Source organism: Ascoidea rubescens, assembly GCF_001661345.1.
Source record: "Ascoidea rubescens DSM 1968 unplaced genomic scaffold ASCRUscaffold_2, whole genome shotgun sequence".
NCBI classification, from domain to species: domain Eukaryota; kingdom Fungi; phylum Ascomycota; class Saccharomycetes; order Ascoideales; family Ascoideaceae; genus Ascoidea; species Ascoidea rubescens.
Genome location: NW_017962914.1, coordinates 886,482 through 898,699, shown reverse-complemented (window position 1 = coordinate 898,699; position 12,218 = coordinate 886,482). Strand labels below are relative to the sequence as shown.

At 35.0% G+C, this 12,218-nt stretch overlaps 4 protein-coding genes across 4 annotated transcripts; 3 read left to right on the top strand and 1 right to left on the bottom strand.

Annotated features, from left to right (window-relative positions):
• The first annotated feature begins 1,053 nt into the window (after positions 1–1,053).
• On the top strand, positions 1,054–7,163 carry URA2 (bifunctional carbamoylphosphate synthetase/aspartate transcarbamylase). The gene has a single exon (XM_020192675.1). It carries the CDS (start codon positions 1,291–1,293, stop codon positions 6,946–6,948), a length of 5,658 nt encoding a protein of 1,885 aa, XP_020049298.1. The 5' UTR covers positions 1,054–1,290; the 3' UTR covers positions 6,949–7,163.
• Positions 7,164–7,446: 283 nt separating this feature from the next.
• On the bottom strand, positions 7,447–8,435 carry ASCRUDRAFT_74417 (uncharacterized protein). The gene is made up of 2 exons (XM_020192674.1): positions 8,333–8,435; positions 7,447–8,270 (listed from the first exon to the last, which is right to left on the bottom strand). The coding sequence occupies exons 1-2, from the start codon at positions 8,400–8,402 to the stop codon at positions 7,597–7,599; spliced, it is 744 nt and encodes a 247-aa protein (XP_020049297.1). The 5' UTR covers positions 8,403–8,435; the 3' UTR covers positions 7,447–7,596.
• A 505-nt stretch (positions 8,436–8,940) lies between these two features.
• SSE1 (adenyl-nucleotide exchange factor SSE1) lies at positions 8,941–11,267 on the top strand. The gene has a single exon (XM_020194869.1). The coding sequence runs from the start codon at positions 9,044–9,046 to the stop codon at positions 11,105–11,107; it is 2,064 nt and encodes a 687-aa protein (XP_020049296.1). The 5' UTR covers positions 8,941–9,043; the 3' UTR covers positions 11,108–11,267.
• Positions 11,268–11,588: 321 nt separating this feature from the next.
• Positions 11,589–12,158, top strand: GUK1 (guanylate kinase; the record flags this gene model as incomplete). Its single annotated transcript, XM_020191575.1, has 1 exon — positions 11,589–12,158. One exon carries the CDS (start codon positions 11,589–11,591, stop codon positions 12,156–12,158), a length of 570 nt encoding a protein of 189 aa, XP_020049295.1.
• Between the last annotated feature and the right edge of the window lie 60 nt (positions 12,159–12,218).

Genomic DNA, 12,218 nt, shown 5'->3' with positions numbered 1-12,218 from the left:
CGTAGCTCTTTATCATCCTATCTCACAATAAGCTTTCTTCATCGTAAATTAATTATGTTGCCTTAAACTTATCTTTCTACACCCAGCTTTCCACTCATGAAATTATATATCACCACCAACAATATGACTTTATAATAATGGATATCGTTCTTTTATTCTTTTACTTTTCTTTCAATTATCTCACTAAAACGAAATATTGTCTTATTTCACTTCAACTTATTCCATTCCATTCTAATTCACCAAATCATCCACCAACTTTATCATATCTTGGTCCAAACTGAACAATAATAAAAATTGAGGGCAATTTCTTGATCCATATCCGTATCCATATCCGTATCCATATCCGTATCCATATTCATATCCTTTGCCTTTCTTTTTTTTTATTTCTTCTCTACCATTTCCATCTCTTATCCTGCCTTACACTGTCAAATAATATTTAATTACCTATCTGATTGAACATCTCATCCTCTATTTCAAAAACACTTTTGAAACTCCAATTTGTCCCAACTTTGTTCCTTCCCGCCTTTTTCGCTCGTTTTTTCCATCTCAATGATCTCCTATGATCTAATTCTTTCTGCATTGTGAAACCAAAGGGTTCTCTTCATACTATTCTCCCACTCAAATCATTCAACTGTCTCACAAAATCCCTTCCTAAAGGGTTGCTACAATCTTTGGTAATCACTAATATTTGCCCTGTTTTCCCTTGTTTTTTCGCCGTCTTTTTTATTTATTTCGTCGCAATCTTCATCTATTGTCACCTATTGTCACCTATCTTCACCCATTTTTTCGCAACACATACAAACCTGTTTGACAATTATCGTCGCGAAAACTTGAAATCATCTCAACTGCCCAAATTTGTCAAACTTAGTATTTGTAACCCTACCAACTCATTGCATCGAAAAACTTAGCCGAATAGTCATCGTTGAAAAAAAAAATTTTTTTTTGAAATTTTCATAATTTTTCATAATTTTTTGTAAATTTTTGTAAATTTTTGCAGCTTTTTATATTTTTTTTACAAAAGTTTTACAATTTTATTGTTCCTTTTCGTTTATAGGCTGTTTCTTTTATTTGGTTTTTCGTTGGGTTTTTTCTTTATATATTGTTTCAATATCTTGTTTTTTTTCTTGAAATCCTACATTTTTTCTTTTTTCTCTAGTTTTGGTTCTTCAAAAGTCTATTGCTCTAATAACCTTTTTGCTTCTCCTTTCTGGTTCCGGTTCTGGTTCTGTCTCTGTTTCCCCTTAATCAAGTCAAGAAGCAAAGTGAGTTTATTCAGTATTTCACCAAATCATGTCTGCCCCAATCATCGATCTCACTACTCCTCTACCTTCTATATCTCCCCAGCAAAATTATAACGATAAAATAACTGTTCTTGAACTCAAAGATGGAACTAAATTATGCGGTTACTCATTCGGTGCCCCCAAATCTGTCGCTGGCGAACTAGTCTTTTCCACCAACATGGTTGGCTATCCCGAATCTCTCACTGATCCATCCTTCGAAGGCCAGATTCTTGTGCTAACTTACCCTTTAATCGGCAATTATGGTGTTCCCAACAGATCTATTCCTGATAACTTGATAAAATCCCTACCAAAATATTTCGAATCAAATAGAATTCACATTGCTGGTTTGGTCGTTGCTCATTATACCGAAGATTACTCTCACTACTTGGCCACTTCTTCTCTTGGTGACTGGTTAAAAGAACAGAACATTCCTGCTATATACGGTATTGATACTAGGGCTCTCACAAAACACATCAGAGACTGTGGTTCTATGCTTGGTAGACTAAACTACCCTTTTCCAAACAAATCTCTACCTTTTGTTCTAGATGCTGCTTGGGAATCCTTATATGATATTCCCGAATGGATTGACCCAAATACTCAAAACTTGGTTGCAAAGGTCTCAATCTCATATCCACAGCTTTATGTTCCTCCTCCTTCGGTTCCCTTAATCAAGAACCACAAAACTGGTAAAACATTGAGAATATTAGCAGTTGACGTTGGCATGAAATACAACCAAATTAGATGCTTTGTTAAAAGAGGTGTTGAAATAAAAGTTGTTCCATACGATTACAACTTTCTCAATGAGGACTACGATGGTTTATTCGTCTCAAATGGTCCAGGTGACCCTCAAATGCTAGTAACAAAATATTTGTCTACTGCCATCAAACAAGCTAAAACTCCAATATTCGGTATTTGTCTTGGTCACCAATTGATCGCCAGAGCTTCTGGCGCTAAAACTGTTAAGTTGAAATTTGGTAACAGAGGTCAAAATATTCCTTGTACTTCAACCATCTCTGGTTCCTGCTACATCACCTCTCAAAATCACGGTTTTGCTGTTGACAAATCAACTTTATCTGAAGATTGGGATGAATTGTTTGTAAACGCTAATGATGGTTCCAATGAAGGTATCTACCACAAATCATTACCAATTTTTTCAGTTCAATTTCATCCAGAATCAGCTCCTGGTCCAAAAGATACTGAATTTTTATTCGATGTCTTTATAGATTCCATCTTGCAAGCTATTGATGGTATCAAAAAGGCTGTTGAATTCCCTGGCGGTAACTTGACTGAAAATAAATTAAAACATCCTGTTGTCAGAACCAAAAAATGTTTGGTTCTTGGTTCTGGTGGTCTTTCTATTGGTCAGGCCGGTGAATTCGATTACTCTGGCTCTCAAGCTATCAAAGCGTTAAAAGAAGAAGGCATTTACACTGTTCTTATAAATCCAAACATTGCTACCATTCAAACTTCTAAGGGTCTAGCTGATAAGGTTTATTTTTTGCCTGTTACCCCAGAATTCGTTAGAAAAGTTATTATCAAAGAAAAACCAGATTCTATCTACTGCACCTTTGGTGGCCAAACTGCACTTAATGTTGGTATCCAATTAAAGGATGAATTTGAGTCTTTGGGAGTCAAGGTTCTTGGTACACCAATCCAAACTATTATCACAACCGAAGATAGAGAATTATTTGCTAGATCAATGGACTCCATTGGTGAAAAATGTGCTAAATCAGAAACTGCATCTTCCATCGAAGAAGCCCTTAATGCTGTTAAAAAAATTGGGTTCCCAGTCATTGTTAGAGCCGCTTATGCTTTGGGTGGTTTAGGTTCAGGTTTTGCTGATAACGAGCAACAATTAACTGAATTATGTGAAAAAGCATTTGCTACTTCTCCTCAAGTTTTGGTTGAGAGATCAATGAAAGGTTGGAAAGAAATTGAATATGAAGTTGTCAGAGATGCTTTCGATAACTGTATCACTGTTTGTAATATGGAAAATTTCGATCCATTAGGTATTCATACTGGTGATTCCATTGTTGTTGCACCCTCTCAAACTTTGTCTGATGAAGATTATATGATGCTTAGATCCACTGCTGTCAATGTTATTAGACATTTGGGTGTTGTTGGTGAATGTAATATTCAATATGCTTTGAATCCAACTTCAAAGGAATACTGTATTATTGAGGTCAATGCCCGTCTTTCTAGATCATCTGCTTTAGCTTCAAAAGCCACTGGTTATCCTCTTGCTTATACTGCTGCCAAACTAGGTCTTAATATTCCTTTGAACGAGATTAGAAACTCAGTCACCCAATCAACTTATTCTTGTTTTGAACCATCTCTTGACTATATTGTTGTCAAGATTCCAAGATGGGACTTAAAGAAATTCACCCGAGTTTCAAGTTCTTTGAATAGTTCCATGAAATCTGTTGGTGAAGTCATGTCAATTGGTCGTAACTTTGAAGAAGCGATCCAAAAAGCTATTCGTTCAACTGACTATCATAACATCGGTTTTAACGAAACTCAAGCGTTGATGTCCATTGATATTGATACTGAATTGCAAACACCATCCGACCAAAGATTATTCGCTGTTGCTAACGCATTATCAAATGGTTACACTGTCGATAAAATTTGGTCATTGACAAAGATTGACAAATGGTTTTTAAATAAATTAAATTACTTGATTAAATTCGGTGAGAAAATCCTGTCATATAGAACTAAAGAAAACTTGCCAAAACATATATTCAGGGAGGCTAAACAATTAGGTTTTGAAGACAGACAAATTGCAAAATTCTTAAACTCTAACGAAATCTTTATTAGAAACTTGAGAAAAGAAATGGGAATTATTCCATTTGCCAAACAAATTGATACTGTTGCTGCTGAATTTCCATGTCACACTAATTATCTTTATTTGACATATAATGCCAATTCAAGCGATCTTGAATTCAATGATAATGGTATTATCGTATTGGGTAGTGGTGTTTACAGAATTGGTTCATCAGTTGAATTTGATTGGTGTGCTGTCAGAGCTATTAGAACTCTTAGAGAACAAGGATTCAAGACAGTCATGATCAATTATAATCCAGAAACTGTTTCTACTGATTATGACGAAGCTGACAGACTTTATTTTGAAACCATTAACTTAGAAAGAGTCCTTGATATCTATGAATTAGAAAAATCATCTGGTGTAATCATTTCTATGGGTGGTCAAACCTCGAACAACATTGCTTTAACATTGCACAGACAAAGGATCAACATTTTAGGTACTAATCCAGAATCCATTGATTCAGCTGAAAACCGTTACAAATTTAGTCGTATGCTTGATAACATCCATGTTGATCAACCCGAATGGAAAGAATTGACCTCTATCGAAGAAGCTTATGCGTTTGCTGACAAGGTTAGTTATCCAGTTTTAGTCAGACCTTCTTATGTTCTTAGTGGTGCAGCCATGAATGTATCACATTCTCCTGAGCAACTCAGAACATTCTTACAAGAAGCTGCTGCTGTTAATCGTGATTATCCGGTTGTTATCACCAAATTCATAGAGAACGCTAAAGAAATTGAAATGGACGCCGTTGCCAATGATGGTAAACTTATAATGCATGTCGTTTCAGAGCATGTTGAAAACGCTGGTGTTCATTCCGGTGATGCTACTTTGGTTTGTCCACCACAAGATTTGTCCAAACACACAGTGGCCAAAATTGTTGTTGCTACGGCCAAGATTGCGGAAGCTCTATGTATCACTGGTCCTATGAATATTCAGTTTATCGCTAAAGATGATGAAATCAAAGTTATTGAGTGTAATGTTAGAGCATCCAGATCTTTTCCATTTGTTTCTAAAGTTGTGGGCACTGATTTGATTGAAATGGCAACCAAAGCTATTGTTGGATTACCTGTCAAACCATATCCTAACGAAAAATTGCCTGATGATTATGTTGGTATTAAAGTTCCCCAGTTTTCATTTTCTAGATTATCGGGTGCTGACCCTATTCTCGGTGTTGAAATGGCCTCAACTGGTGAAGTTGCTTCTATTGCCAAAAACCAATATGAAGCTTATCTAAAAGCTTTTGTTGCATCCGGATTGCCCCTACCAAAGAAAAACATTTTATTAAGTATTGGCTCATATAAAGAAAAAACCGAGTTGTTGCCATTTATTAAGAATCTTGTCAAACAAGGTTACAAGTTATTTGCTACTGCTGGTACTTATAACTATTACCATGAACATTTAGTTCCAATCAATTTTCTTGAAATTGAAAATGAAGTTTCCGAATATTCTTTGACAGATCACTTGGCCAACAATTTAATTGACTTGTACATAAATTTACCGTCCTCTAACAGATTCAGAAGACCTGCCAATTATATTTCAAAGGGTTACAAATCTAGAAGAATGGCTATTGATTTTGCTGTTCCATTGGTCACAAATGTCAAGTGTGCCAAATTATTGATTACTGCTCTAGGTAAAAACATACCACTTGAAGCTACCGACACTGATTGTTTGAGAACCACAGTTTCCAAAAAAGACACTAAAACCATCAGTAAAACAGATATTTTGAAATCACCAAGATTATCAAGATTTTCATTTTCAGCTCCAAGAAGACCATCCGCTATCAAGCCATTTGATTTATTAGATGACAGCGCTATTATCGAAAGTGAAAGTAAAGATGTTAAGGATCTATTATATTTACCTATGCCACACGAATTATCTGCTCCCGGTGCTATTGAGTCATTTATTAGAGGTAATAATCCTTTCTTGAAGAAATCAATATTATCTGTTCAACAATTCAAAAGATCTGATTTGCACATTCTATTTGCAGTAGCTCAAGAAATGAAATTATGTGTCCAAAGAGTTGGCTGTTTGGAATTATTGAAGGGGAGATTATTGACCACTATGTTTTACGAGCCATCAACTAGAACATGTACTTCTACAGAGGCAGCTATGATAAGATTGGGCGGTAAAGTTGTTTCAGTTAAATCGGAATCTTCTTCTGTCAAAAAGGGTGAAACATTACAAGATACAATTAGAACCTTAGCTTCATATTCTGATGGTATTGCCATTCGTCATCCAGATGAAAACTCTGCTGCGATTGCTGCAAAATATTCGCCAGTTCCTATTATTAATTGTGGAAATGGATCTAGAGAACATCCAACACAAGCATTTTTAGATTTATTCACTATTAGAGAAGAGTTAGGTACAGTGAATGGGTTGACTATCACATTTGTTGGTGATCTTAAATATGGTAGACCAGTTCATTCTTTATGTCAATTATTGAAAAACTATCAAGTCCGAATCCAATTAGTTTCTCCAAAGGAATTATCATTGCCTTCAGAAATTAAGGACAGTTTAGAAAGATCACATTTGTTGAGTGGTGAAACTGAAGAGTTAACACCAGCAATTGTTTCTGAGTCAGACGTGCTTTATATTACAAGAGTTCAAGAAGAAAGATTTTCAGATCGTGCAATTTATGAAAAATTCAAAAATGCATATGTGATTGATAACAATATCTTATCATATGCTAAACAACACATGTGTATTATGCATCCATTACCTAGAGTTAATGAAATCAAAGAAGAAGTTGATTTTGATCAAAGAGCAGCATATTTCAGACAAATGAGATATGGATTATATGTTAGAATGGCTTTATTGGCATTAGTCATTGGTATTGATTTCTGGTAAGCAATGAATTTTTCAATACCTTAAAGATTTCCTTGTTGGTATAGGATTTTTTTTCAAGTTTAATTTGATAATATTCCAAGAATAAAGAAAAAACAACCAAAAAAAAGTCTGGATAATATTTATTGAGAAAGAGTTTTTAATTTTCAACTTTAATTTTTTTTATGTTTTTGTTTTGAAATTTTTTTAAGCTTTTATTTATAATCATAAGATAATTTTGATGATTTTTTTGTTTTATTTGATCCGGCTTTTTTTTATTAAGAACTGAAAAGAAACTTTTTTTTGGTAAACTTTGTAAATAGCTGGACGAATATTTTTGATGATAATGTAGTTGTAGATAATTAATTTTTTTTGTTGAAATTGGTTAAATTCAAGGTAATTTATTTCATTTTTTTGGTAGTGGTTTTGGTCTGTTTTGTATGTATTTATATTTTTCACTTTAAATAAAAAAAATTAAAAAAATTAAATGTATTTAGGATAGATTAGATTAGATTAGATTAGATTAGATTAGTATATTGTGTAATAGATAGATAGTTTAATAAATAACATTCAATTTGAATCAAGCTACCACCTCGTAATTGGTTTTATTCATCTGCTATTAAATTAATAAATTATTTGGTTGTTTAGTTATTTGCTTGGTTGATTAATGGACTAATGTTTATTTAAAATCATATCTAAATTATCTATTGAAAAAATATTACCAGAATTTTTGAGCAAATTTGCTAGCAATATCAAAGAGGTATTGTTATTAAAATCACTAGAAGATCGTAATTTATCTAGATCATCATCGTAGGTATTAATCAATAGACTTAAATAATCGTCTAATAGACTGTTTTTCCTCTCAATTTGCAATGGAGATAGATTTTCATCAATATCCATTGTGTTTATGGTGTCTATATTGTCCTTAGTATGGGCTGTAGTGTCATCGGTATTGAGAATGTCATTTATGTCTCTATTTAGTATGTTTGATCTGTTTTTTATATGATTTTTGAACGCAGATAAGTTTATGGAAGACCTATCAAATGAGGTTTCAGATAAATCGTTGTTATTATTCTTGTTCTGAAGCTCATTTTCAAAGTTGGATAAAGTGATTTTGTTCAATTTCTTTCTGGCCTGGGATGTTCTGATTCTCAAGCTATCGATCTCGCTAGGTGACAAATTTGAGATCAAATCAGGTTTTGGAGAAGCTGTCTCTCCTGCGTGTTCTACCATAGGCTTTTTGTGATCTGGCTGGTCACTGTCGTCATCTACTTCAATTTCAATTACACTGGGCTGATCATTATCGTTATTATCAGAATCAGAGGAATCGCTATCGGATGAAAAGTCTGGTGAGAAACCTGTTAGTACATCGCTGAAATTCAAAAACCAACTAACCAACAACACATACCCTCTGTTCTTCTCTTCTTTCTTCTTCTCTTGTTCTTTTTCAAGACATCGTTTCGCACACTGGAGCCCATTGCAGCTGTTTCTCCTTCCAGTTTCCTGAACTTCCTTTTCTCTGCTCCATTTTTCACTTCAAAATTTCGAAACCAAAAATCAAACCAAGTCCCACGTGATATCCGGCTAAACACAGGAAAACAGCAGCTTTCCGAGGGCAGAAAGTTCTTTGCTTCTTCTGTTGCTGTGCTGTTCAAACGCTTTGTTTTTGCATTGTTTTTGCACTGTTTTTGCACTGTTATTTCCGAAACGTTTTTCTCTCCTCAACAGCCTTTTTTTGGCGACAACGGTCCTGGTGCTTTTGCCGCCAAAACAACACTGATGTGTTGGTGCTACCTTTGGGTGTGGGACTCGTCTGTCTCTCGTGACTAGCACTCGTACTGATTGCACAGGGATTACGTAGCCATTCTCTTGTCTTCGCGCCCGTGACCCCGTTATCCAGCCCACATATACAGGGTTTTTCTCGAAGGTTCTAGCAGTTTTTCTCCCAGTTGGTGAGTGTTGATTTTTCACTTTCAAATTTGTATATAACAACCCAAAATTTTTGCCTGAGAAAATTTTTGGCCATCATCTACTGAATATTATAGTTATCTCTAGATCTATTATACTATACTATATATCTCCATTTCTGTTCCAATTTGCTTTATACATCTAGTCCACAATGAGTGTTCCCTTTGGTTTTGATTTCGGCAACAACAACTCTGTTATAGCTGTTGCTAGAAACAGAGGCATTGATATTGTTGTTAATGAAGTGTCTAATCGTTCTACCCCAACCTTAGTTGGTTTTGGTATGAAAAATAGAGCTATTGGTGAATCTGCCAAAAATCAACAAAATTCAAATATTAAAAACACTGTTGGTAACTTGAAGAGAATTTTAGGTAAAAACTTCACTGACAACGATGTCCAAATCGAGAGTAAATACTTTACTTCTCCTTTGATTGATCTTAATGGCAAAGTTGGTACCAAAGTTAGATTTTTGGGCAAACAAACTGAATTCTCTGCTACTCAATTAGCTGCTATGTATCTCAATAAAATCAAACAAACCACCGCCAAAGAAGTGAAGGGAATCATCAAAGATATTTGTGTTGCTGTTCCTGTTTGGTACACTGAACAACAACGTCGTGCTTTAGCCGATGCTGCTATTATTGCTGGTTTAAATCCTGTCAGAATTGTCAATGAACTCACTGCTGCTGCCGTTGGTTATGGTGTCTTTAAACAAAACGATCTTCCTGAAGACAAACCAAAAACTGTTGCCTTTATAGATATCGGCCATTCTTCTTACTCTGTCTCAATTGTGGCAATCAAAAGGGGCGAACTAAAGGTCTTAGGCTCAGCTAGTGACAAGCATTTTGGTGGTAGGGATTTTGATATCGCTATAACCGAACATTTGGCTGACGAGTTCAAATCAAAACATAAATTTGATATCAGAACAAATCCCAAAGCTTACAACAGAGTCATTCAAGCAAGTGAAAAATTGAAAAAGGTTTTGAGTGCCAACTCTGAAGCCCCAATCAGTATTGAATCCTTAATGAACGATGTTGATGTCCGTTCTCATTTAAAGAGAGAAGAATTAGAAAGCTTAGTTCAACCACTATTAGAAAAAGTTCCTGCTCCTGTTTTAGCTGCCTGTGAAGCCGCTGGCATCAAACCAACTGATGTCGACACAATCGAAGTCATTGGTGGAACCACAAGAGTTCCAGCCATAAAAGCCAAACTAATTGAAATCTTTGGCAAAAAATTATCCTTTACTTTAAATCAAGACGAAGCTATTGCTAGAGGTGCCGCTTTTATTTGCGCTATTCACTCTCCAACCTTAAGAGTTCGTCCATTCAAATTTGAAGACTATAATCCTTACTCAATCACCTACTTTTGGGAAGAAGACCAAGAAGACGTTGATCATATGGAAGTTTTTGGTAAAGGTGCATCATACCCTTCTGCTAAATTAATCACTTTGTATAGATCAAAGGACTTCCAAATTGGTGCCAAATATACCAATGTTAAAGAGTTACCCAAAGGAACTCCCGAAATATTGGCTAAATGGAACATCAAAGGTGTTGAGTTGGAAGAAGGTGCTGAAAGTATAAGTTGTAGGTTAAAATTAAGATTAGATCCATCCGGTTTAGTCTCCGTTGACAAAGCTTATACTGTTGTTGAAAAATTGGTTAAAGAAGAAGTTATCAACCCTGATGCCAAAGAAGATGACGAACCAGTTTTCAAAGAGGTCAAAAAATTGGTTAAAAAGAACGATTTAGTGATTACTGGTGAATTCTTAGCTTTACCAGATCAATTAAGAAGTGAATTAATCGAACATGAAAACTCAATGGTTATGGAAGACAAATTAGTTGCTGATACCGAAGAGCGTAAGAATGCCTTGGAAGAATACATATATGACTTGAGAGGTAAACTCGAAGATATTTACGCTCCATTTGCAAGTCAAGAAGAAAAGGATAAATTATCTGACATGTTGTTGAAAACTGAAGATTGGTTATACGATGAAGGTTACGATACTACCAAGGCTCGTTATATTGCCAAATATGAAGAATTGGCCTCAATTGGTAATTTAATCAGAGGCAGATACTTGGCCAAACAAGAAGAGGAAAGACAATCATCAAAAAGCAAGCAAGAGGCCAAAAGAGCTCAAGAATTAGCTGAAAAAATTGCAGCAGAAAGAAAGTCTAAGAATGACAATGACGGTGATGTTAACATGACTGAAGAATTAGATTAGACTTCCTATTGAATTTGGTTTGTTATGAGCAAAAAGTAGTTTGGTATATGATTTTATTCTTAATCTTGCAATAATTTTTTTTTCTCCTGTTTTTTTTTTCCACTTTTTCTGTAGCCTTTACATAATTTTTATATAATTTTATATATTTTTGATACACAGCTAATCGTTTCACCTCTTTGTAATATCAACCTCTCTGAAAAGCCTCCAATTCGACAAAAAGGCTTCCTAATGCAGGCCGTTCCCAATTCGGAATCTGAGAATTGCTCTGAGTTGGCATTTCTTCGTTTTTTTGTTGGATCGAACAATGTTAAGCTGGAACTTTTTGGTTTTACTTTCTTTTTGAAAATGGCCTTAGATGTTTTCTACTTATAACTCTCTGATATTTTCTAGAATACGGTTCGCTTTTTTAGTTTGCAAGCAAAGCAATATCACCCATATTGTAACGAAATCACCATATTCGCAGTATTCACCTAGCAGTATCATGGCAGGTCGTCCAATTGTTGTTTCTGGTCCTTCTGGTGCTGGAAAGTCAACCTTGTTGAAGAAGTTGTTTGCTGAGTTTCCTGACAGCTTTGGCTTCTCTGTTTCCAACACTACCCGTAAACCCAGACCAGGTGAAGTTAATGGGAAAGACTACAACTTTGTCACTGTTGACGAATTCAAGACTTTGATAGATGAAAATAAGTTCATCGAATGGGCTCAGTTTTCTGGAAACTACTATGGAACTACCATCAAAGCTGTTGAAGATGTCTCAAAAGTAGCCAAAAAGACCTGTATATTAGATATCGATATGCAGGGCGTTATTTCAGTCAAGAAGACAGATTTGAATGCAAGATATTTGTTCTTATCACCTCCATCCATTACCGAATTGCACAACAGATTGGAGGGCAGAGGCACTGAAACTCCAGAATCGTTGAAAAAGAGAATCGATACTGCCAGCAAGGAGATGGAATTTGCTAAAACTGGTGTTCACGATCAAATTATTGTTAACGATGATTTGGAAAAGGCATACACCGAGTTGAAAAAATTTATTTTCTCTGAAACTGTTTAAATTATAACTATATTAACTATACTTATTTTGCTTCTATTATTTGTTTGTTTATTTAGTTTT

Bases quoted from the DNA above. Each gene is read 5' to 3' on its own strand.
- URA2 (XM_020192675.1), top strand. From the start codon at position 1,291: ATGTCTGCCCCAATCATCGATCTCACTACTCCTCTACCTTCTATATCT.
- ASCRUDRAFT_74417 (XM_020192674.1), bottom strand. From the start codon at position 8,402: ATGGGCTCCAGTGTGCGAAACGATGTCTTGAAAAAGAACAAGAGAAGA. The intron at 8,271-8,332 runs GTATGTGTTGTT...GTTTCTCACCAG, and splicing joins AAAGAAGAGAAGAACAGAGG to ACTTTTCATCCGATAGCGAT.
- SSE1 (XM_020194869.1), top strand. From the start codon at position 9,044: ATGAGTGTTCCCTTTGGTTTTGATTTCGGCAACAACAACTCTGTTATA.